The sequence below is a fragment of the Canis lupus genome, chromosome 13 (genome assembly GCF_048164855.1).
Source record: "Canis lupus baileyi chromosome 13, mCanLup2.hap1, whole genome shotgun sequence".
Lineage (NCBI taxonomy): Eukaryota > Metazoa > Chordata > Mammalia > Carnivora > Canidae > Canis > Canis lupus.
This window is the reverse complement of record NC_132850.1, coordinates 25,678,189-25,703,576: the sequence shown is the minus strand read 5'-3', so window position 1 is coordinate 25,703,576 and position 25,388 is coordinate 25,678,189. Positions and strand designations below refer to the sequence as shown.

Sequence of the window (25,388 nt, the reverse complement as noted above, 5' to 3'; positions counted from 1 at the left end):
TTAAAAACTTTATAAAGAGATGAAGTCTCAAAAGGGGCAGGCAGTCAATATTTGAATGAACATAAATTTGCAAAATTATGTGACTTTTTTCAACAAGGTTAGTAGCTTGTGGTGAACTCAAGAGAGGGAGCTAGTTTTCAGAAAAGCATGAGAAATTCACTTATAGACAATTTTGAAGATTGGTAAACATATGGAGAAGAGCATGGAGTCTGCAATTGATTTGGGAGTTACTGAAACAGAAATGATAGTTTAAACCAATGGTATATGTGGTATTTATATGTCATAATTTCTATCAGTAAAAAAAAAAAAAAAGGTTATTTTCTCTCTTACAGAGAAATAACAACTACTCAAAATAGTTTCTATCTCAGTTAATAAGTGTGGATTCATTTTTGAGAACTTTAAAATTGTCCTATTTTAACTTGAAGAATAATCCTATTACAACCAAATGGTTATCAGAATCCTAAAATTATAATTAGCAAAAGGTATTCATAAAACTTGCCAGAATTGCAAATGTATGCTTGATTACAGCAGTTACTGAACCAATATTATGAACAAATTCTCCTATCCCTGCCTGTCTGAACAATTAATTATTTGGAAGAAAACGAAAACAAAGAAAACAGGCAGGGCTACTATTTTACCAGCATCACAATGGTCACAATTGTTTATGATCGATTTCTGTGCTCATTAGTTAAGTGTTTAGACTGTACTGGTTGTGAAACATTTCAAATACAACTCTTGCTCATATGATAGTATTATATTTACTGAATTACTTATATGTAACCTTTTAGTACTTCTCAAATTCTGAATTACAATCGACACAGACCAGAGTTAGTTACATTAACTCTTCAGGACAAAAAGGATCATTAGAGCCCTCAGTTTAATAATGATTAATCTAAGATACAGTTGCTGCATACTTCTTTGTTACTACTGATATTATGCTCAATTTCAAAGCTTTTTCTACCAGTAACAATGTTCCTGAATAAATTCACCTGGGCTAAAAGTCACTTCACTTTAATTTTATTAAAATAAAATTCTCATACCATTTGGTGATGCCATAACATTCTTTAATAATATCCTGAAGGACGGCTCGATAGAAGAGTGATTGAGTAGACAGCTGAAAAAAATGTATATATATATGAGCACAAAAAATAAAAATAAAAAACACAAATTGAATCAATACTAGAGAGTCAGGCCCATCAGTGAATGTTAGAAACCTGACTTTGTTACAAAACATAGAGGGCACTTTAAAAATTTTTCCATACTAAGTTCAATTGTTACCCTGAGGCCAATACTCAGAAAGTAATTCTGCATCAAAATAGAAGAAACTATAAAAGAAATGGTAATGAATGAGGACAAAAATGCAAAATCAAAGAAAAATGAGCTAATGTCCCAAAAAGAGTGCTGTTCAGTTAAAAATGTAGAAATAAACTTTCATGACCAGCCAAATCAGCTTTGGAGCCTATAAGAGAGCAGTCAGGTGTAATACATGCGAAAGAGAAGAGAACATGGATTTGTTTCTGACAGTGAACAGAAATAATATCACTTAAGATTCAAACCTGGAAAGAGAAGGTTCTATTCTAACCAGGACATTCTAAAAATATGTCTTTAGTCTGAAGGATCATGGCGTTGGCTACTGTAGAGTTGAAAAGGGCATGTTTTTTGTCCTTTGGAAAGAACATAGGATCAGGTGTCCATGATGGTTTTCCAAAGGAAAGAAGGTATGGCTGGAGAGAGGCTCCAGTGAAAAAATGATAATTTCAAAGAAGTAGAAGGTAAAAAAAGGTACTATACATAAAAGAAAACACTTCACTAAAAAAATGGAAGTGGTACTCAAACTAAGAAACTATAAAAATCACCCAGACTCTACCCATATCCTCAAAGACCTCTTAATATTGAGAGTATAAATAAATCCAACATGAAATACAAAATATTATCAGCAACATCCCTGCTCCAAAGTTATTATGAAAAAAAAAAAAAAAGAAGAAGAAGAAGAAGAAGAAGAAGAAGAAGAAGAAGAAGAAAAAAATGAGCCAGAGTGGAGGGAGGCCAACAACACTGAGTAGTTCTGAGAAGTCTAATAAGGTGAAAACTCAAAACCGCAATGACTGGTAAAGTTTTAAAGACAGAGTTCAGTAGACTGGATATATTGAGCTATCCTTTTGTAACTTCTATTCTCCTTCAGAGCACAGAATTGTTATTTTCATCTGTTTTTAACTGAAATATATTTGGATTCAGATGGAGTTTAGCACAAAACAAAATCTTGCCTGTGTGCTCAGACAGAAAACTTAACTACTGCTCCTCTCCTCATCTGACCTCAAGTTCCTACACTATGGGGGTCCCTGATGCTGAAACTACACAAAAACACATGTTGGGACTTGAGGGCCAACCATTATTTCTTGGGTCTTCACCTAATGGCATTGTCTTAAGTCACTGGACAACATCTGACTTGCAGGATCTTGACAGAACACTTGGAAAGAACACATGTGATATCCTTTCTAGATGGAAGAAATACCAAGAAGGGTGATTCTAGTTGGAAATGATCTTAGGAATACCAAAGACCCCAATCTGGCTCCTAAAATAATGCACTAGAAACAGACATACGTACATACTTGAGTACTCACAGTAAATTTATAACCTTCAAAAGAAACACTTTTATATAAAATCTCTTTCTAAATACAACTCCTTGACTTAAGACAAACTCTGATTTCTAAATTTTCTTTCTAGAAGACTGCTCAAAAACATTTCATTCCAAATTTCCCATATCTGGATATATTTTTCATTTAGCATTTTCTCATCTTGAGTAATTCTTTTTTGCAGTATCAAAAATCTCTATCATCTGTCCCTCACTTCTCCCCAAATCCCTTCCGTTCTCTCACAAAAATTCTGAAATCTCCTTTCACATATTAACACTTATTGTCCTACTGAAATTCAAGGCATTCTGGGAAATATATTATTATATGAAGTAAAATATTAGTATTATTTTTATAAATGGCTAACAAAGTTTTTAACTTTTTATTTGGTTAGCTATAAAATAAGTAGGAAGTTTAATTTTATATGAAATCCTAAAAATAGTTGAGCCAGTATTTGCACTGAAGAAGCCTAGCTCTGATGTCTCTGTACCAAGCCATGATGCTATTTTGCCTCTAGGATACGTGGGCAGGGATGAGGTATCATTAGTTTTTATTATGTACTTCCATTTAGGGAAAAAAAAAAACTCTTAAAAATATGTGGTGCCTGGGTGGCTCAGTCAGATAAAGGGCTGACTCTTAACTTTAGCTCAAGTCATGATCTCAGAGTCCTGAGATTGAACCCCGTTGTCAGTTCGGGCTCCATGCTCAGTGGGGAATCTGCTTAAGGATTCTTTCTCTCCCTCTCTCCTTCCCTCCACTCTCTTTTTTTTTCTCTCTTTCTAAAAACAAAAACCAAAAAACTCTTAAAAATAAGAGTTTTTGCCTTTGAGAAAAATTATATAAATGGTATCAGGATAATTTAGAAATAAATGTATATTTATATTATTATTAAAAACTGTTGAAGATGACAAAAAAACCCCAAGAAATGCATTTAAACAAGAGATCATACAGAAATGCATACAGAAATAACAGGATAGAATAAATCATCATTCCCAAGTTATCTTGAGTAAATGAGAACTTTACAGCTGTTTCCTAAGAGAAATGGAAAAGAGTTATGAAGTGCCTTCAAATGTGCATTCCTAGAATAACTAGAACTATCCATCCTAGTAAATACAGACTGGGGGCAAGTGGGAAGGGAATCAACATCTCCCCGGTACTATGTGTCTGACTATTCCAAGAATAAACTGGATGTGGCTCAGAGTTACTTTCTTTCTTATACAAGTGATAAATCAGCTTAACATTTTAATGCATTTTAAATGGGAGGGAGCAAAAAGAGCACACCCTTAAAGAATATTACCTCAGGCATGCATTTTATAGGTCCAGCAGAGAGGGCACTAAGCTGGACATCAGTACTCTGCAATTAAGGGAGCTAGAATGTACTATTAAACTTCTGCTGTGTATCACGTTCTCATGTAAGTTTGGGATAATACCCAACTTATAAGATTGACTATAAACATTAGTAAGCACTTGGGAAATTGAAAAACACCACAAAAATGCAAAGGAACATTATTATGATAAAGGCTCTTTCCTCTTCCATATCTCTAGGAAACCATTAGGTTGATATGCAATATAGCTGTTAACTGCAAACTAGGAGTTTGAGAGTAAATATGCTCTAATATCTTTAAAAGATCAGTTTTTATCAACTTTTAGATAGGTACAATGAGTACATTTTTTAAAAAAAGTTCTAAGCATTATGCCTGGCCCAGAGTAAAAACTCAGTAAACGATATTTGTTATTATCATTTTCAAATTATTATTATTTTTAAAAATTCAAATTGACATACTAATATTCCTTGAAAAAAAGCAAAAAAGAGATTTCTAAAATTTCGATCTAATGAGAAAAATCTTATGAAAAGCTTGAAAAGAATTCAAATTTTTTTTTTTACAAATTCCTAATATGTGTCATGAATCATAAGGTAGAGAATAAGACAATTATATGGATATTTGGGGGGTATATTTAACTTGTTTATATGTTCAACCCCATATGGCTATTTCAACTAATGACTAATCAAGTAAATAAGGAAAAAAGTTAAGTACAACAACAATAACAAAATATATGTTTTGGACTATAGGTAAAAAAATAAATAAACTGAATGTTATACCTCGTTTATCTTTGCTTGAACTAAGCCCATCATAAGAACCTAACAGCAATAGCAGTTTTTAGAAATATTTACAGACTGTTTCGTATATTATAAAGAAATGAGACATTAGTACAAGAATACAATGTAGAAGTTTGCTTAAAGATTCAATTTACTCTTTCTGAAAGTTCACTTCACTTTTAAAGTAAACTTATAGAAAATGTATTAATTTGAATATGAAGAGGTGAAAGAAGAGATGTTATTTATTAAAAGCCATCAGATTTTAAGTTCATCAGCAGGTCAAGTATGAAGAATACTTAAACTATCCTGTCCATCTGCTACATTAGAGTAAACATTCCTACTTACCCCTTGGCCAACTGCAACCCGTTCCAAAGCCTTTGGAGAAAAAAATAAGAGACTACTCATGTATTTAGTCTTACCTTATAAGACTTATAAACACACTGTATAAGAGCTTATAAAAGAGACATGTAAAGTATTAATTAAGTGATAACATCTAAGTTTAAACATTTAAAAGTATTACTATCATTAAGGAATGTTAACTGGTTTACTTGTTAGATATAGCTGAAATCATATACTCCTAAAACTAAAGATAATTTACAGATTATCCTATGTAAGTACAATTTTTGCAGCTGCACAAGCTCAATGACAAGGTAAAGTAACTTGCCGCAAGTTGTATAGCTAGTTAGCAAGTGGGCAGGAAGTAGAAACTTGTTCTTTGAACCCTAATTAGCTTTTCCTGCCCTCACACCATGAAGATTTAGTGGAAAAATGAGTTCACTGTATAGAAAGTTGCTTCACAGAAATTGTTTGAAGAAAAAAATTGCAATTTTTCCATTGACTTGAGGCATACTTTCACTGATCATCTAGAACCACAGATGTATGAATATAAGAGAAAGTTATTACATAATTTTCATATTAAATTAAACAGCAACAAGCCCAGAATAAGTTTATTATTGAAGAAAACATTGATTTTCATTTATGGTACTGTTTGTGCTCATTTCAGATTAGATTTTTGTGTTATGGCTTTTGCTAAAAGGCTGAATTGAACAAAGAAACAAGAATTTTTAACAAATTGGTGTTAATAAAAGTATCTGCTTTTAGATAAGTATAACTCGTTAAAAGTAGTCAACACGAGACTACTTTTAGTATGTGTTACTGATAAGGGATTTGAGAAATACAAATGATAAATTATGATGACATAATAAAAGATAACCAGGTAGGTGATAAAAAGTTTCTTATAAACATCAGTATTTTTCTTGGCCAATAAATAAAGATAATGAAGAAAATAAACCAAGTGTTCCTTTCATACTAATCTGAAATATTTTGCAGTTTTATCAGAGTTAAAGTATGTTGACAAGATTGTGCTAATCTAATTAAAATCTTATCTCTGGTTAGTACCATTAACAATTTATCTCAAAAGTGTCACCAGAAAGGTCTCTTTTTCTCTTTTTAACCCCTGAGGCCTTATTGGTGGAAAAGGTCAGTTATGGAGCAAAAGACAATAAAAATATGTACCAAAAAAATGTTCCTCGGCATCCAATAAAAAAGCCAAAGTAGCCAGGGACTGGGATGGAGCCAAGGAGAGGGGTATTCCATAGGAAGGTGACGTTGGTCAGGAAAAGTTGTTAAGTGCAGTGTGTGGTCTATACATTCTATATTCTGAAATTTATTTTTCAAAAATGCTTTTTTGCTTCTTTGAATGTTTATTTTTATAGCAAATATTTTTGTTTTGTGAATGCAGTATATCCTTTTATCTAAGATATTAATAGTTATTTTACTTTAGTTTATTTTGTACAGTCTCCATTTTCTCCAAGTTTCTTTCCTTCTGTTTATCTGACCTTTGTTCTTTCACATGAGACCTTCTTTAAGAGACATCTAGTGATTCTTGGCTGTTTGCTGTTAATTAAAATGAGAATATCATAAAACTGATTAGAAATAATGTGCTTATGAGTGAGGACTGTTAATTGTGGGCTTCATTATAAAGGTCCTGCTTTATTTTATTTTATTTTATTTTATTTTATTTTATTTTATTTTATTTTTTTATTTTTTTGGTCCTGCTTTATTTTAGAATCTCTGATGCCAAATCATCATTAGGTCTTTTTTCTCAGGCTAGTCAGATTCTTTAATTTCTAGTCTGGATGGTATAACCCTGGCTGCCAGCATTCTTAGGACCAAGTCATTCCAAGAATTACCTGTCCATTCGAACATGACCCTGAACATATATCACTAACGGATATAATGAAAGAACAAGACAATTTCCAAGAAAAGCAATTTAAGAAGATTTACAAAAATTATTTGAGCATAAACTGATTTCTAAAATAATTCTAGGATACATGACCTAGAACACTGGTATACTATTTTTTATATTGCTGTGTAACTGGCATAGAAATAACGGCCATAGGATAATTAATTTATCTTGGGCTTGAACATTAAACACATTATTTAATCAATATATTTATAAATTTCTAACAAAAAAATAACTTACACTTTTTAACTTGCATCTATCCTTTGTAAACTAACATAGCACCATGAACAGAGAATATCACAGGCTAAAGTTATCTAGGTTTAAGGACACTAGCCAAATCAGGCACATTAAAGGTTTTATTTAATTAGACAGCTACTTCATATCGTAGGTGGCTTATTAATTTTTTTCCCATTTTGTAAGAAATTAAGAGACCAAATGATCTACTACAAACACACATAAACACACCACGGAACTATGAATAAAAGCAATGAACTGATTCTGTATTTAATACTTGGTAGTTGATACATTTTATATGAAAATTAAAGTAATTATATATAAAAATTATATATAAAAAGTACAACTATAAATTGTTACCACAATGTGTGTAAAGTAGTAGATAATGTTGGAAGGGCAAGTCATTTTTTTCTCAAAATTTGCAATGCACAAAAGCATTAATAATGATGCTCTGTAAAACTTGGCATTTAATTCATGATATTAGCCAACAATAATAAATTTTGCAACATCTGGATAAAGCCCTTAGTCCAGAAAGAAATATAATCATACCAAACATGCTGACATTCTGGCATTACGACCACAGCACCATCTCTCTTCCTTTAAATACTGGCACATTGGAAATCCCCACTTTTCTTGGGTACTTTCTGCAGAGAGGGAAAAAATATGGATTATTTAAGATTCTTCCTTTTTCAGTTAAAGTAAACAATCTATTGAGAAAGAAAAGCAGTCATTGAGAGTCATATAGTAGTTAAACATAGAGGTAGTAATGTTTAACACTTCATTCCAATCAGTTAATTGAAAGCATATTAATGTTATGAAAGTGGTATTTTCAACAATAGCTGTTTTGTGTTTAAGCTTTTAGGTTTGATATTAACCAATTTGCCAAAACTATCTTTCTAAGGTTTAGCAAAAGCAATTTAAAATGGAAGTATTCTTCATGTTCAGTACAACTTATGAAATAAGTAATGAGATACTGGATATTTACTGCTGACTTGACTTTCTTAAAAAAAAAAATTTGTTAAATGACATTTGGTAATTTACTGTGGAACAATATTAATTCATCCCTAATAATGATGAAGCCTCAATTTTTTTTCAGCCACTATATTCACTTTCCAGAAAAAGAACAGCTGTATAAGCTCTTCCTTCTTCATTACATGAAAAAGCTGCAATATTTTCGATTGTGATCCAATTTGGCTCAGTTGCATATATGGTTTAAGTAACAACAACAAAATCAACATTCACTGCTTAATCACACATATCTTTTGCCCAACTCACTTACAGAGTTGCATATGCAATTTGCTGATGCTAAAACCCTTACTGCAGAAGTATGAATTACACAGGTATTTTGAAAAGGAAAACACATTTATTTTTTAAATTGAAGCTTGAAAAATAAGAGCTTAAATTTTATCAAGGCTATGACAATTAAAAAAATACAAAATTTTTATTAGGTTAAAAGTAAAGATAGCATTAGAACCTTTAAAACAAAACAAAACAAAATGCTTTAAAAGAAAATATTTTTGAAGTAAATTCCACTAAGTAAATTTCTCTGTTATGAAGGATCAGATGACTTTTGATTAAAATAGTGAAAGTTTAAATTTCATGCAGATCATAAGCCTGTGAAAGTGGTTTCTCTCAGTACATAAATTAAGATTTGTAATAGACCTTACTGATAACTAATTGGAAGATAAAGACCTTCCCTTAGGAATATAAATAATAATACTACTAGTGTTTATATAGCACTGTATATTATGAGGCACTATTGTAAATGCCGTTAAGTGTATTTAAGCTTTAGTCTCTACAGCAACTCTATGAAGTAGGTACACTGCTATTCTCATGGTTTAGCTAGGGAAACTAAGCACAGGCAGGTTAAGTAAATTGCCTAAATTGCAAAATCTACCACATAGTGGGGTAGGATTTAAAGGTAGGCAATTTGTCTCCAGAGGCCATGCTCTTAACCACCAAGCTATATAAACAATTTCAATTACAAATGCACAGGACTTGTGGAGTCCTTGAAGCCAATCCAGGTCCCGTGGACCCTTGGACTACTTCTATTTCCAAGATGACTTGAAATAGCAGTTTGAGTTTTTTTTAAGGCTTTACAATTTTACTGAGACATGATTACTACTAAATGAAAGAATTAAGTCAGTTTTTTTTCTTCCTATAACCAAAAAGAGAAATACCTAGATCTTATTGTAAAGGGTAAGGGGCTAGAGAGATAGGTTTATACTATGTTATTCAGAATAAAAAGGTGCTAACTAATAAAATATTTGGATCTTCCCTCATCCATTCTCTTCTTGTTCCTTGTAGACAGGAATAGAGATCAAAGGCATGATGGGATAGTACTGAAGTCCCTAGAAAGACAGTGGTGAAGCTGTATGTGGTAGGGGGAAGATGGATGGTAATTACTCAGAGGAATACAGAGTTCTGGAATTCGTATTGGTTTCTAGTAATAAAGGGAAGATGAAGGCAGGTCCTACACATAAGACCCTGGGGTACTTCTTGATTTCAGATGATAAAACATGGAAGCCAACAGTAAGGCTGTTGAGCACATGGGGCTGTAGTTAGAAAAATGGAGGCTAGTAAAGGGTGGTCTTACTGCAAACAAAACAAAACAAAAAAGATGGTCTTATTGCATGTTCACTAACTTGTGCTGATGAAGATGATGAGTGTAGAGAAGAGCTATGGTGTTCCTAATGGCTCACAAAGCTACTTTTTCCCACCACAAAAACAGCTTACAGAAGAGTACTTTTTGTACATAAAGGAGCTCCCTCTCTAACCTTACGGAACTATGAAGGCAGAAGGGCAGTCTTACTTGATATATATGGCTCCCTGAATCTCTAGCCAAAGCATCTAAGATTCTAGGCCTTATAGATAATAGGAATTGCCAGCCTTGGTTCAGGGTTATGTAAAATAATCCATCAAAGCCTGCCTCCTTTGGACATCTGGTGGTTGTGGAATCTCCTTCAAGTTTTCTGAAGCTACATCAGTTTCCTCTGTGATTGAGGTGATGGTGGCCTCACAGCTCTGCTCATTTTTTGAGTAAGTGCAAACAACTGATACGGAGGCAGGACATCCTCAAACTCAAACAGAGCCTTTCACGTATAGGTTCAATATTATCTTTGGAATCTATTTCACCAGCTTCAGTCTGACTGCAGTGAAGCAGGAGGCTCACTTCTATGTCCTGAATCAAAGTCCCAGAGTTAGCTGTTTCTATAGTTATGTATCAATCTCCTATTTAACTGTGTTCATACATTCAAATCTAGTCAAACTGAACTCTAACCGCCCTTATCAGCTGCTTTTCTCTAGGCTCACTTCCATGCTATCTTTAAATGATAATTTTGGAATAGATGAAGTCTCTTGTTTTTGTTTTTTTTTTCTTCTATCCCATTTCTTCTTTATTGGCTTTAGAAATCCATTAATCTCATAAAAGGAGAGATTCTACTAGTCTTCCTTCCTGTGTTAATAATATTATTATCCCCTGAATTAAGCAAGTTTGAACTTGAGAACTATCTTCTATTATTTTTTTCCTTTAAGCCTCAAGCTCTTATATATACAACCTCTTAATTATACCTCCTTTTCATTTTCAATCTTCATTAGCTCTTGACTGGGTAAATGCAATACTTACTTAATAAATCTTTTTTTCTCTTTCCTTTAGTCTTGTTCATCCTTTGTATTAAGAGTAACATTATCTTTCTAAAATAGATACATCTAACCATGTCACTCCAATAGCTCTTGTTTATCTCACTAGGATCTATGAGACCAAACCTAATGGGTATTTTTCTTATTGTGGATTTTCAGGAGGGTCCGATACTCCTTCCTTATAATACTCTCTCCCTCTGGTTCCATGATACCATGCTCTCTTATTTGTGGCCTAACGCTCTTCCTATCCCCCTGATAGTTTGTTATTTTCTGTCTACTGAATGTTCATAAGAATTAATCCTATCTCCCTTTAAACTTTTTTGAAGGATTCACGAACTCTAATACTTACAGTTGGTAAATAAATGTATGAAGCAGCTAGATAGAATAAAATAGGTAATAATTTCAACTTGTTTGGTAACCAAGTATCTCATTTGCTCAGGCTTAATGCTATAACACAATCTGGCCATAATATAACTGTCAAAATTGCCCAAAATGAGTCTGAGGGGACTATGAGTGAGAGTCAGTGTGTAACCCCTTCTCTATACTTTCCCTAGTATACCTATATCTTACCTATACCTCAATATATACTAACGACCCATGTATTAATTTCTTTGGGCTACTGTAACAAATTACCACATATTTGGTAGCTTAAAACAGGAAGGTATTCTCTTGCAGTTCTGGAAGCTAGAAGTCTGAAATCAAGGCCACGCTCTCTAGGAAGGCTCCAGGGGAAGAATCCTTTCCTTGCCCCTTCTTAGCTTCTGGCGGTTGCCGGCAACCTTGGCTTGTAGCTGTTCCACTCCAGTTTCTGCCTCTGTTTTCACATGGCTGTCTTTCCTCTGTGTCTCTGTGTATCCTCCCTCTTCTTATAAGGTCACTCACCATTGGAATTAAGGTCCACCCTATTCTAGTATGACCTCACCTCAACTAATTACATCTATAAATACCCTATTTCTAAATGAGGTCACATTCTGAGGTTCCGGGTCGACATGACTTTATGAAAGACACTATTCAACCTGATCCAATTCCTAAATTATGTTTCCAACCTCTTCTCTAAGATCTAATTCTACATCACCAATAGCTTAACTAGTATCTCCAAATAGGTATTTCACTGGCATTTGATAATCAACATGTCCAAAATCTAAATAACTGAATGATACAAAACCAGATATCCTAAAGTTTCCTATTTCCATGACTGGCATAGACATTTATTCATTTACATGAATCAAAAAATTCAGGAATCTTCTCAGATACTTCCTCATACATAGCCTGTTTTAGAAATTCCAGTTTATTTTTCTCCTGAATATTCCTCAAATCCATTCATATTCTCTATTTCCACTATCCCAAACTACCATATGATGAAATTGCTATGAAGGCCTCTTGATTGGCTAACAACACACACTCTTGTTCCTTTTTACCTCAATTTCAATATTGCAAGGTGATCTTTTAGAATATAAACCTCATCCGTTCATTTCCTGGTTTAACACATCCTTCTTATGCTTTCAGATAGAAAACCAAGAAACAGACTCTTAACTATAGAGAACAAACTGATGGTTACCAGAATGGAGGTGGATTGCGGGCGATGGGTTAAATAGGTGATGAGGATTAGGGAGGGCACTTGTGATGAGCACAGGGCTTATGTGTTCAATCACTAGACTGTATACCTGTATACACTGTAATGTATTACAATGTAATGTAATTACTGTATACATTGTAATGTTAACTGGAATTTAAACAAAAACTTAAAAAAATTAAGACTCTGTTCCTTAATGTGATCTGCTCATGTCTACCTGTCTTCATTTCATACGTTATTCTCTGTTTCAGCCTTTTGTAAAATTTTTAGTTCCCTCAACTGGTAAAATACCTACCTCAAAGCTTTGGAATTTTCTGTTGTAAGCCCTAGATTTCTATACTACACCCCACAATTCTCCTAAATGCATTTCTTTGTAAATAGCCCCTTTGTAAATAAATTCATTTCAAATTATTCTATTTGATGCATACCAAGGCATCTTACTGTTAACTTCCTAACTGATTCTCATTTCACTTAGAATTAGACCTGTAATATCCTATGCAGTTCTACAGGCTCAGTATTGTCTAGCCAGAGCTATTGCCTCTCTGAGTTCCTCTCCTTCTATTCTTTCTTACCTTCACTCTGGCTTCTTGCTATTCCTCAAATACGCCAGTTTGTTCCCTTGTGTGGAATGATTTTCCCCCAGTTATTCACTTGGTAACTCAACTACCTTTGCCAAATCTTTGCTAAAATCTCACCTTTTAATGGGGTTTCTCCTGATTCTCTATTTAATTTACTACATAGGTTATTTATTGTTTATTCTCCTCCTCGTGTTCTTTTCCAATGTATTCTTGATCTGAACTTTCGTAACTATTTTCGAACTAGTCTCTCTGTCCCTGATCTAGCTCCATGTCAATCTATTCACTATAATGCCAAAAATTACTACCTTTCAGAAATGCAGATGAGTGTATGCAATTCCTTTGCATTGAACCAATACACAAGAAATGTTTTTATGAAACAAAGCATATCGTGTCTCCCACTGAATAATAATCTGACACTCCAGCATAGCATGTGTGGCTCTCATAATCTGGCCCTAATTTGCTTTTTCAGCCATATTTTCTGTTTCCAACACTCTCACCCTCAACTCACTCTCAGTTATATAGCCACATGGACTTGCTTTATTCAGAACAAGCCACACAGTTTCTGTCTTTATGCCTCTTCTCCACAAAGTTCTCAAAACGTCCTTCCCTACTCATTCATCTTTCTCAATCAAGACCAAACATCACCTCTTTTAGCAAGCTTTTCTTTATCCCTTAGTTATGAAAACTTATTCTCTCTGCTAGTCTTAACAGTATTTGGTTTATACATCCATCATTTATCACTTCTTTCATTCATTTTTTTTTCAAAAATTCAGTCTTAATTGATTAAGGTCTATGAGCTAGGAATATATTATTCTCGGATATGCATCAAAGTTCTCTGTAATTGCTTCTGAATTCTCACCAGGTCCTGAGACTTCCTAAGGGGACAGACAGTGTCTTACTTATATCCTCTAGTGCCTCCAACAAAACTTTGTTGAATTGAATAAAAAGAAATCAGACAGATGAACCAAGATCATATACATGTTCTCATTATATTTTGGGGAAAATATTTTCTTTTTAAATTTCTTTAAACCTAAATGAAATCTGACTGAAATGATTTCATATGGGAAAAACAAACAGGTATTATGCCTTTAGAGATATAAATTTTTGTCATCTAAGTTGATAATCTCAATTTACATTATGCCTTCCTAAATAGAGAGCTTTAGAATATCTTAAATATAACCACAATAACCATGATTAAAATATGGGGTGGGGGGAATAGGAAAAAACAAAGATAAGTGAGTTTTGAAAATCTTTGCTTTAATCACCACATACCTTACCCTCCATTCTCCTGCTTATTAGTTTCTTTTACTGTTTATAACTGACATTACGTACTTATTTATTTTTCGATTGCCTGAAGCCTTCTTATTAGAATATAAGCTTGATAAAGGCAGGGGCTTTGTTTTGTTCAATCCTGTATCCCTAGTACCTAGAAGAGTAACATGACTAGCATGTGACAGGTACCCAACAAACATTTCCTATTAAGAATGAAAAAAATTACAGAATTGTGACAAGTAAACCAAACTAACACTGAGCAAGATTAATATGAATATTTGAAACCACAGCAAATAAATGAAGATATAATTTATATTTCAGAGAGGAGAAACTGACATCCTAAAGATATAGATTCTCTCCATAATGATCTCTAAATTCAATGTATGCCAATTAAAATCCCAACAGACTGTTTTATGGATCTTAACAATCTAATTTAAAAACGATTTGATATATGCATCACCGAAATCAGCTTTTACTTTTAATTTGGTCAGCAGTGTTTATTATGATGCGTACATAATAAAGAAAATGAGATAATTTTAAAATTATTTTTTTCTAAGCACAAAACATTATGTAACTTTTCATACAAATTTGCATTATAAACTACATATACTTTAATTCTAAATGAAAGACTCAAGTAAATTTTTCTATTTAAGCCTTATTAAATGTTTGATGTGATGAACATTTCAATTCTCTCTGAGCAAACTGTCTGGATAAATAAAAGATTTCTTCTCCAAACATTAAAATTGTTCCAAATTGCTAATATTTAATAAGCATTTTTAGTATTAATATCTTCTTCCTTGAAAGATGGTCTATGCTTTTTGCATCCATACTACAAATATGAAATAAAGATGCCTTATTGTTTAACTTTCCTATCTGGAGTTATTCACCAAGTATGCAGTGAAATGTCATGCCATCTAGAATTGCCAATCCCAGACAATGGTTGTGCTACTATCATTAAGCTCTGCTTAAACCTCTTCTTTTGTGAAACTCATTCAGTAATCCTGAACCTGGTCTCTAAAAAGAGTAAAATTGTATCTGTACGTCTTATAGTTGATAGAGCAATGAAAGTATCACTCTTTTAAGAATACATAAATAAGTAAAACCCCTTTGAAAGAGAAAGTACATAAGGTTAGCTAGGAAAACTGAAAAACTAAGAACTTTTGGGGACTTCCTCTACCAGATTTCAAAGGTTCCAATAAACTATACTAATTTAGGCAGAATAGTATCATCAGAGGAATTAACAGATGAAAGGAATAGAAGAGAATTCATAAATACATTACATGATAAAAGTTTCATTTTATCAGTATGCCAAAGCATGGATTATTCAATAAAGAGCATTTAAAAATTTAAGATTAGAGCCATTTCTTGAATGATACACACAAAATAAATCCAGATAAATTATGTAATTGGATTAGAGAAAAACTATAAAAGTTAGAGGAGAAGATTATAAAACTAATGTTAATCAATACAGGAGAAGCTAAATCGAATATGATACATCCATTCCAAGGAATACTTTGTACTGTGTAAAACAAATTTATGAAAAGAGCCCCAAGATATATTGCTAAGTAATGGGGCAAAACTATTTTGTTCTTTTTTTTTTTTTTAAATCACAACCTCTTGCTGGTCTTTCTTATCTTCCCAACCTCCTTTGGAATGTCCTTGGGTTCAATCTCTCTGTACTTCTTCATCATTTCTATTCCTTATGTGATCTCCCTCAGACTTAGTATCTATATGTTAATAACTTATAAATTTCTTATCTTTAACCCAGATTTGTCCTCAGGAATCCAGAATTATCTAATTCATAATGCAACTTCTGCATTTTAATTTCTAAGAGGCATGTCAAACCCAACCTACTCAAAACTGAACAACTTCCCTTTTAATTTTACTCTTTCTGTAGTTATAATCAATTCACTAAATGATAGCTCTATCTTTCTACTATTTTAGGTCAAAAACTTTTGAGTTATGCTTTTTTCATACCTCTGCTGTCAATAATTTCTGCTGATAATACTTTAAAAATATATCCAAAACTTAAACATTTCTTTTTATTTTCCCCTCTGACCTAAACCACCATCATCCCTTACCTGGTTATAGCTCCCCAAAGGATTTCTGTGCTTTTGTTGTTGACTGTGTTTCAGTCATATGGTCTCTTTGGTGTTCCTTGAAAAAAAAAGCAAGTAAGCTCCTGCTTTGGGGCTTTTTCCTGCTATTCCCTCAGTTACCCGCTGAAAGTTACTCTTCCTCCAACATAACTGCATGGTTTCTTCCCTCATCTTTCAACTGTCTATGTAAATGTCGTCTTAAAAAGGCCTTCCCTGGCTACTATATATAAAATAGCATCCCTCCTCACTCTTATCCCTCCTACCTCACTTTCACTCACTTTTATTTTTCTCCACAGCACTTATCACCATATGATATACTATATCTATATTAAATGACATACAAGCAGGAACTTTTCTTTTTCCTTCCATCTCTTCAGCTCCCAGAAGAGTACCTGGCACACTATAAACATAATAATAAATATTTTTTGAAAGAATGGATAAATGAATGAATAGATGATTACATTCAGTTTGATTCCTTTTATCAAAAACCCAAGATATCTGTACATATACACATTTGGACAGAAATATGAGAAGGGAGTGTCATTGTGGGTAGTGAAGCTGAACAAAGACTTTCACTTTTTACTGTACATTTGTATGCTGTCAGAATGTTTACTGTTTTCAGTTCACTCAGTTTAATTAATTAAAGCTTCGTATTTTTTTGCATAACACATGTTGGTATCATTTCTATAACGCTTTATGACAATATAGGTAAAATATAGGTTGATAGGTATCCTAGGTATCTAAAAATTGCTCTATTCTCTCGAAATGATTAGAATAAATATGGGTATAAAAATGTAATAACTTAAAAAGATAAAATTTATACATAGCTATCAACAATGATTTAAGTTGTAAAGGAAGTCCTGGAGAAAGATCCTAGAATTCAAGACATTTAAGGAAAATCATAGCACTATGATCATATGTTCATGTTAATTAATTGACACATTATGTAAATATGGGTTGAGTCCCTACTGGTCCTCTTCTTCTGCCTTCACAAGAAGCTACCTTTAAGTCACTAAGATATGGGATCCCTGGGTGGCGCAGCGGTTTGGCGCCTGCCTTTGGCCCAGGGCGCGATCCTGGAGACCCGGGATCGAATCCCACATCGGGCTCCCGGTGCATGGAGCCTGCTTCTCCCTCTGCCTGTGTCTCTGCCTCTCTCTCTCTCTCTCTCTCTCTCTCTCTCTCTCTCTCTGTGACTATCATAAATAAATAAAAATTAAAAAAAAAAAAAGTCACTAAGATATATATTCCACCTATGGACTTTTTCTATGCAGACTATTCTAAAGCAGTAGAGCTGGTTAGTCAATGGTAAAAGAGCTATTTATTATTTCTCATTTGTTTCTCTCTAGACCATGACACATATAGCCCTATTTATAACATTTTTCTTTTTTTTTCATTTATTTTTTATTGGTGTTCAATTTACCAACATACAGAATAACCCCCAGTGCTCATCACCCATTCACTTCCACCCCCCGCCCTCCTCCCCTTCTACCTCCCCTAGTTTGTTTCCCAGAGTTAGCAGTCTTTACGTTCTGTCTCCCTTTCTGATATTTCCCACACATTTCTTCTCCCTTCTCTTATATTCCCTTTCACTATTTTTTATATTCCCCACATGAATGAGAACATCTAATGTTTGTCCTTCTCCGACTGACTTACTTCACTCAGTATAATACCCTCCAGTTCCATCCACGTTGAAGCAAATGGTGGGTATTTGTCATTTCTAATAGCTGAGTAATATTCCATTGTATACATAGACCACGTCTTCTTTATCCACTCATCTTTCGACGGACACCGAGGCTCCTTCCACAGTTTGGCTATTGTGGCCATTGCTGCTATAAACATCAGGGTGCAGGTGTCCCTGCGTTTCATTGCATCTGTATCTTTGGGGTAAATCCCCAACAGTGCAATTGCTGGGTCGTAGGGCAGGTCTATTTTTAACTCTTTGAGGAACCTCCACACAGTTTCCAGAGTGGCTGCACCCGTTCACATTCCCACCAACAGTGTAAGAGGGTTCCCTTTTCTCCACATCCTCTCCAACATTTGTTGTTTCCTGCCTTGTTAATGTTCCCCATTCTCACTGGTGTGAGGTGGTATCTCATTGTGGTTTTGATTTGTATTTCCCTGATGGCAAGTGATGCAGAGCATTTTCTCATATGCGTGTTGGCCATGTTGTCTATGTCTTCCTCTGTGAGATTTCTCTTCATGTCTTTTGCCCATTTCATGATTGGATTGTTTGTTTCTTTGGTGTTGAGTTTAATAAGTTCTTTATAGATCTTGGAAACTAGCCCTTTATCTGATATGTCATTTGCAAATATCTTCTCCCATTCTGTAGGCTATCTTTTAGTTATGTTGACTGTATCCTTTGCTGTGCAAAAGCTTCTTATCTTGATGAAGTCCCAATAGTTCATTTTTGCTTTTGTTTCTTTTGCCTTCGTGGATGTATCTTGCAAGAAGTTACTATGGCCGAGTTCAAAAAGGGTGTTGCCTGTGTTCTTCTCTAGGATTTTGATGGGAGTCTTGTCTCATATTTAGATCTTTCATCCATTTTGAGTTTATCTTTGTGTGTGGTGCAAGAGAGTGGTCTAGTTTCATTCTTCTGCATGTGGATGTCCAATTTTCCCAGCACCATTTATTGAAGAGACTGTCTTTCTTCCAGTGGATAGTCTTTCCTCCTTTATCGAATATTAGTTGACCATAAAGTTCAGGGTCCACTTCTGGGTTCTCTATTCTGTTCCACTGATCTATGTATCTGTTTTTGTGCCAGTACCACACTGTCTTGATGACCACAGCTTTGTAGTACAACCTGAAATCTGGCACTGTGATGCCCCCAGATATGGTTTTCTTTTTTAAAATTCCCCTGGCTATTTGGGGTCTTTTCTGATTCCACACAAATCTTAAAATAATTTGTTCTCTCTGAAGAAAGTCCATGGTATTTTGATAGGGATTGCATTAAACGTGTATATTGCCCTGGGTAACATTGACATTTTCACAATATTAATTCTGCCAATCCATGAGCATGGAATATTTTTCCATCTCTTTGTGTCTTCCTCAATTTCTTTCAGAGGTGTTCTATAGTTTTTAGGGTATAGATCCTTTACATCTTTGGTTAGGTTTATTCCTAGGTGTCTTATGCTTTTGGCAATCAGACAACAAAAAGACATTAAAGGCATTCAAATTGGCAAAGAAGAAGTCAAACTCTCCCTCTTTGCCGATGACATGATACTCTACATAGAAAACCCAAAAGTCTCCACCCCAAGATTGCTAGAACTCATACAGCAATTCGGTAGCGTGGCAGGATACAAAATCAATGCCCAGAAATCAGTGGCATTTCTATACACTAACAACGAGACTGAAGAAAGAGAAATTAAGGAGTCAATCCCATTTACAACATTTTTCTTTCTGCATCTCATTTCCACTTCTAGTTCCACGATATAATCAATGCATTAGTATCTCACTTATCTTTTGGTTAAAAGTGCAGCTAGGAATATAATCTCAAGGGAGAGAATATGTAAATTATAGTATATGTACAACAGAAAATAAACAGCTAGTTAAAAATGTAATCTATTACTTTTATAGAATCATATCTATGATAAAACAGTTTCTTTAAGATTTATTTACTTATTTTAAAGAAAGAGAGCATGTGTGCATGTGTGTGAGTGGGGGGAGAGGCAGAGGGAAAGGGAGAGAATCCTTGAGCAAACTTCCCAATAAGCTCAGGGCTCAATCAATCCTAGTACACTGAAATTATGACCAGAGCCGAAATCAAGAGTCGGCTGCCCAATCGACTGAGCCACCCAGACATCGCCTGAAGCATCATTTCTTAGTAAATCCATCTAGACATTACTGTCTGGCTGTTTTTGTGCATGACTGTAGGAATGGTAAAGTCTCGATGCTGAGAGAAAACGGTGTTGGCCTGGCCACCACTGTGATAGTAGCTCCCCAATTGCTCTCACTGAGCCCAAAAAGTTTCTCCTACCATTCTTAATGAGCTCTTTTCAGAGTCCTTTAACAGTCTTGATAAGAGTTTACACTGAGACATATGCTGAACATCTGAAACATTAAGTCAATGAGACAGTCTTCAGACTAATATTATGGATCATGGTGTGACTTCATTCCAATGAAAATTTTATTCACTGTGCCAGATTGATGATGAAACAAATTTAGACCACTTGCTCATACTTTATTTACCATGGGAAAAAGAAATGTGAGAATACTATATTTATCGCAAAATATTTTTCAAGATCATATGCTTTACAATATACAAACCCAAATTTGTATATAAACCTAGTAAAATGGTGCCTGGTAAAATGGTGGCTCATTCGGGTAAGCATCTGCCTTCCACATGGGTCGTGATCCCAGGGTCCTGGAATCAAACCACATGTCAGGCTCCCCCACTCAGCAGAGAGTCTGCTTCTCCCTCTCCCCTCTATCTCTGCCCTTCCCCCACGCATGTTCTAATAAACAAAATCTTAAAAAAATAAACCTAGCAAAATGTAATTTAGTTTTTTCAAAAGCCCTGTTTTGTATTACTTTGATAGTTAACCTTCTGATAAGAATTTCTATTAGCTTTGATTTCATATTACTCTATATTTGAAACATAACTTATTTCTCTTTACTATTTCTTTTAAGTAGATATTAATTTTCTATTTTAGATTTAATCACATTCTTGACTTCTTTTATTTACCATGAGCACAGGGAGAACTTTTTTTATGCTGAATAAATACAATCTGCATGAGTTTCAGAAACCACTTATATTAGTCATGAGAAATAACGAGGTGCAAACTAAAGAAAAAAAGTAGTAAAATGTATTAAAACTCCATTTAACTACCTCTAGACAGCAAGAAGATGCCCTATGGCAAAAGTAAAATCAGTGCCAATACTCCAGAAAATGTAGAACTGAATGAAGATTAGATACAGCTGTCTATGTGAAGTAATTGTATAAAGACTGCCAAGTACATCTAGAAACCTCTATATTTTTCCCATATTAATTGGCAAGAATTGTTCTGAGACATAAACCCAACTGAATAGTGAGAAGTAATGTGATATTGTAACGAAAGCTTATAAACAGCTGAATCTACAGGGCTGACAGTTAAGTCTACTTATCTGCTATAAGATTACAAGAGCAATACCTTATTTAAGCTGAGTTTGCTCCTCATGGTTTCTGAGTTACTAAAATTACTAAATAAGCTAATAAACTGTTAATATTGATAGTTAAGTAAATGAAAATGTAAATATGCACTTCCCATAAATTATTATTAGGTAATTTTACTTCTTAGAGCCAAATTTTGGGGAAAATAAACTTAAGGCCATTATTATACTTATTTTCAAAACCTCTATATTATCATCCAAATGTAGAATCATGGTAGGAAGGTAGATATCTGTTCATGAAAATCCAATATAATTAAGAAAAGAAGATAATGAAACTAAATCTAAATGTCATAATAAATATAGGTGAGGTTCAGTTGGAACAAAAGGCATATTTTGGAAAGCTACGTTCAAGTCACAGAATCATTACTGGAACTATGAGAAACCTCCAAGGCCACTGAAGTTAGCCCCTTTCTTCTCACTAATTTATAGATGACCCACAAAGGCTACCTGATTTATCCAATGGTGTAGCACTGCAGAGACAGAAGTAAAACTCGAGGTAGTCAAAGCATGTCCTCTTCTAAGTGGTGTTCTTGGACTCCCCTGGGCATTTAAATGTCACCAGCTCTACACTTTCAATGTAACTTATAACTCTAATATAGCACTTATCACATTGAATTACAGCTGTCTTTTGTTATCTGTCTTCCCATCGGGTTATAAATTTTTTTAAGGTGTTTTATCTAGCAAAGTGGTCAGTTAGTAGGTACACAGTTCTGGAGTGTCTTCCAAATCTCTGCATACTCTGGGCTGAATAAATGTTTATTGATATTCTCAATGCCCAAAGCTGTTACTAAATCAGCTCTTATGTTTCTATAACTGTTTCAGAGTCTTCATTTTAATTTCAGGTTAATTTTAAATTAAAAGGAGTTGCTAAAAAAAAAAAAAAATTCTATGCCCCTAATATCCAGATTCTGGATCAAATATTAATGATTTATAGAAAGGCTAAAAGATTGTTCATTGAAAAGAATATGAAATGTAATCCATCATTTCTATGTAACTTGTTTTTGAAGCTTTCTTTTCTTCAAAGAATTGTTTTGAAATATAATCACTTATAGCTTTTTTAATAATAATTTGTTTTTATTTTATCAAATTTTAGGCTAAAACTCTTAGAAAACCATTTCAGTGATGAACAAATGATATAGTAGGCATCATAGCATATAAATACAGTAAAACATTTCCTCTTCAATTTTAAGTTTATGAATATAAAAAATCTCTATATGACATTCAGATAAGAAATTATAGTCCTTGTGTGAATAATTGAACTGAAAAAGAAACAAACTTGGAGAGATACAAATACTCTTTCATATCTGTCAAAATAAAGAACTCATTCTTCTACCAAATACATATTTGGTATCTGCTATGTAACAGACATCGTTTGTGATGTTTAACAGATAAGGTGATTTGCAGTTGTTGTTTTTTTTTCCTGATTTGCAGTTTAAATGAACTTACTTATAATAAACATGAATTCATATTCATTTTAAACTATATATTATAATAGCCAGTGGTGTAGCGAAGCTGGCTCATAATGGCTCCAGAGAAAGCCGAATATGTCATTTCTTCCCATTTCAACACCCAGTGACATCAGGATAGTAGCTTGAAACTGGCCAAGTAGGGTGTATTTACACCATGGAAATCAGAAAACACATACTGGGGGCTTTTCTTCAGGTGCAAAAGGCAGCCATTATAAATTTACCATCAAAATACTAGCTACAACCCATTAATAGGTCATAAAACCAATTTAGTGGATTATGGCCAACATTTTATAAAATGTTAACAGAATGGAATAAAATAATCACATTAGCATGCATTGTGTGTTATAAGATCCAGTACCTTTCAAAAAATGAATATTAATTAACCAAAAAGAAGAAAGAATAAGTAATTTTTTGTGAAATTTCAGTACCAGTTTTATTTATCTATTAATCCGTAATGACATAAAACGTACTTCTTAATTTGGATCTGAGTAAAAAAAAAATGAGCCTGACTGGGTGACGGGCACTGAGGGGGGCACTTGATGGGATGAGCAGTGGGTGTTATGTGATGTTGGCAAATCGAACTCCAATAAAAAAATATACAAAAAAATGTGAAACCACTATTATGATCAAGAGAACCAATACATTCTTCTTTCACAAATTTTACAACCTTTGTGGTCATCATATGATTTGAGGTTAAAGATTACATGCTTTAGAGAGAAATAGAAACTTCATAGTTAATAGGTGAGTATTTAGAAGTTTCTTCTTTCTTCTCAAAGAAAACCAAAGAAGGAATTATAATTTATGATCACAAAGGAATCTGAGTTTGTGTATATTTAAAATTAAATAAGACCTCTGTCTCACCAGGATAGTGTGCTTTCATCATTTTGCTCCAGTGGCCTCTGGAATGTAAACCTTCTTTAACCTTCTGTTTCTTACCTTTGCTGAGAAGGGCAAAGCCAGCTCAGTACCTTAAGAATTCCCAAACTACTTAATAATATCTCTTCTCAAGATGTCTCATCAAACACTTTTGTTTTTAAGTTTTAACCAGTACTGAATCAGTTTTTTCTTAAAATTTCCTTTATTGAGTACTTGCTATATATCACATATTTTGGTGACTGTTAGGCATTAAAAGAAAAATTTTAAAGATAAACTTTCTGTTTTAAAGTTGTCAGAGTCTACACCAAGAAATTAATACTAAAGCATTCTGAAGACATTAAACCTAAACCATTAATTTAATAACGATTAAATTATGTGGTAGGTGCCAAAGCAAAAGAGCACTCGAAGAGATCACTGCCCCTCTCTTTTTAGAGAATTAGTGCTCTCATTTTACTCAGTCCTCAAAATCAGTACACAACCTAGAGGAAACAGTAAAGAAAGCAGAAAGAAAGGAGGAGAGGTGGGGGAGGATAAGAAAAAGTATTTTGCAGACATAGCTTAACACCTGTACCCTTTGCTGGCCTCACCAAGGAGGCTGAAAAGTCAAATAGTCACTTTTACAGACTCCTTTACAGCCAGAAGTTACTTTGTGAAATATGTGTGGGCAAGAAGACATGAAACAATTCTGAGAAATTTCTGGACAGATATTTTTCACCCTCTTGGACAGAGCCTGGACAGAGGGGCGAATGCTTGAGGAGAAAGTCTCTAACTCACTTTTTTTTTTTTTTTAAGATTTTATTTATTTATTCATGAGAGACACAGGCAGAGACACAGGCAGAGGGAGGAGGAGGCGTCAGGCAGGGAGCCCGATGTGGGACTTGATCCCAGGTCTCCAGGATCAGGCCCTAGGCTGAGCCACCTGGGCTGCCCTCTAACTCACTTTTGATGAAGACATAATGTCTATAACTACAGCCCTGAGAATCCAGGGCCCTGATGTCACAGAATCAGTGAATCAACCCTAGAACTGCTACTCCTGACTTCTGTTTATGTGAGGAAATTAAGGACTTTGTTGTTTTTGCCACTGTTGGGTGAACTTGCTATTATTTACAGCCAAAAGTATTTTAAAACTCAGGTTCTGGCTGAGATTCTAGGTATGGTTAACCACTGTTTTCTTTCTGTCCAAGATGAGTCTCTTCAGAAGCCACATGCCTCCTACATTATGGCAAAACTCATCCTGAAATTGTCTCAGTCTCCCTTCTCTCAAAGCCCATGTGGCCCACGCAAATAGAAAATGAATAGAAAAATAGAAAAAGCTAATTACGTGGTATAGACCATAAAACCAAAAAAGAAAGGCAAAATCAAAGCAGGATATAGCTATTAAAATCATGCCAATTTAATAAAATAGTAATTCTAGCAAATAAAGCATGATATTTAACATAAAAAGAAAGCTTATAGAATGTGGGAGATGACACATTTATCTCATATTAAATACCTATATTCATTGAACCTTAACACAAAATAGAGATG

General features: G+C 34.0%; 1 protein-coding gene across 16 annotated transcripts in view; it reads right to left on the bottom strand.

The window, feature by feature from the left end:
- Positions 1-25,388, bottom strand: part of METTL25 (methyltransferase like 25) — a 130,113-nt gene that overhangs the window by 57,992 nt on the left and 46,733 nt on the right. For all 16 annotated transcript variants that reach the window (XR_012005725.1, XR_012005726.1, XR_012005723.1 and 13 more), the window contains 3 exons: positions 7,757-7,851; positions 5,074-5,103; positions 1,041-1,114 (listed from right to left, as the gene is read on the bottom strand). Coding sequence is in view for 1 of the 16 variants with exons in the window: in XM_072772928.1 (XP_072629029.1) it covers positions 1,041-1,114; positions 5,074-5,103; positions 7,757-7,851 (199 nt within the window). In the remaining 15 variants the exon portion in view is untranslated. The remainder of the gene's footprint in view (positions 1-1,040; positions 1,115-5,073; positions 5,104-7,756; positions 7,852-25,388) is intronic.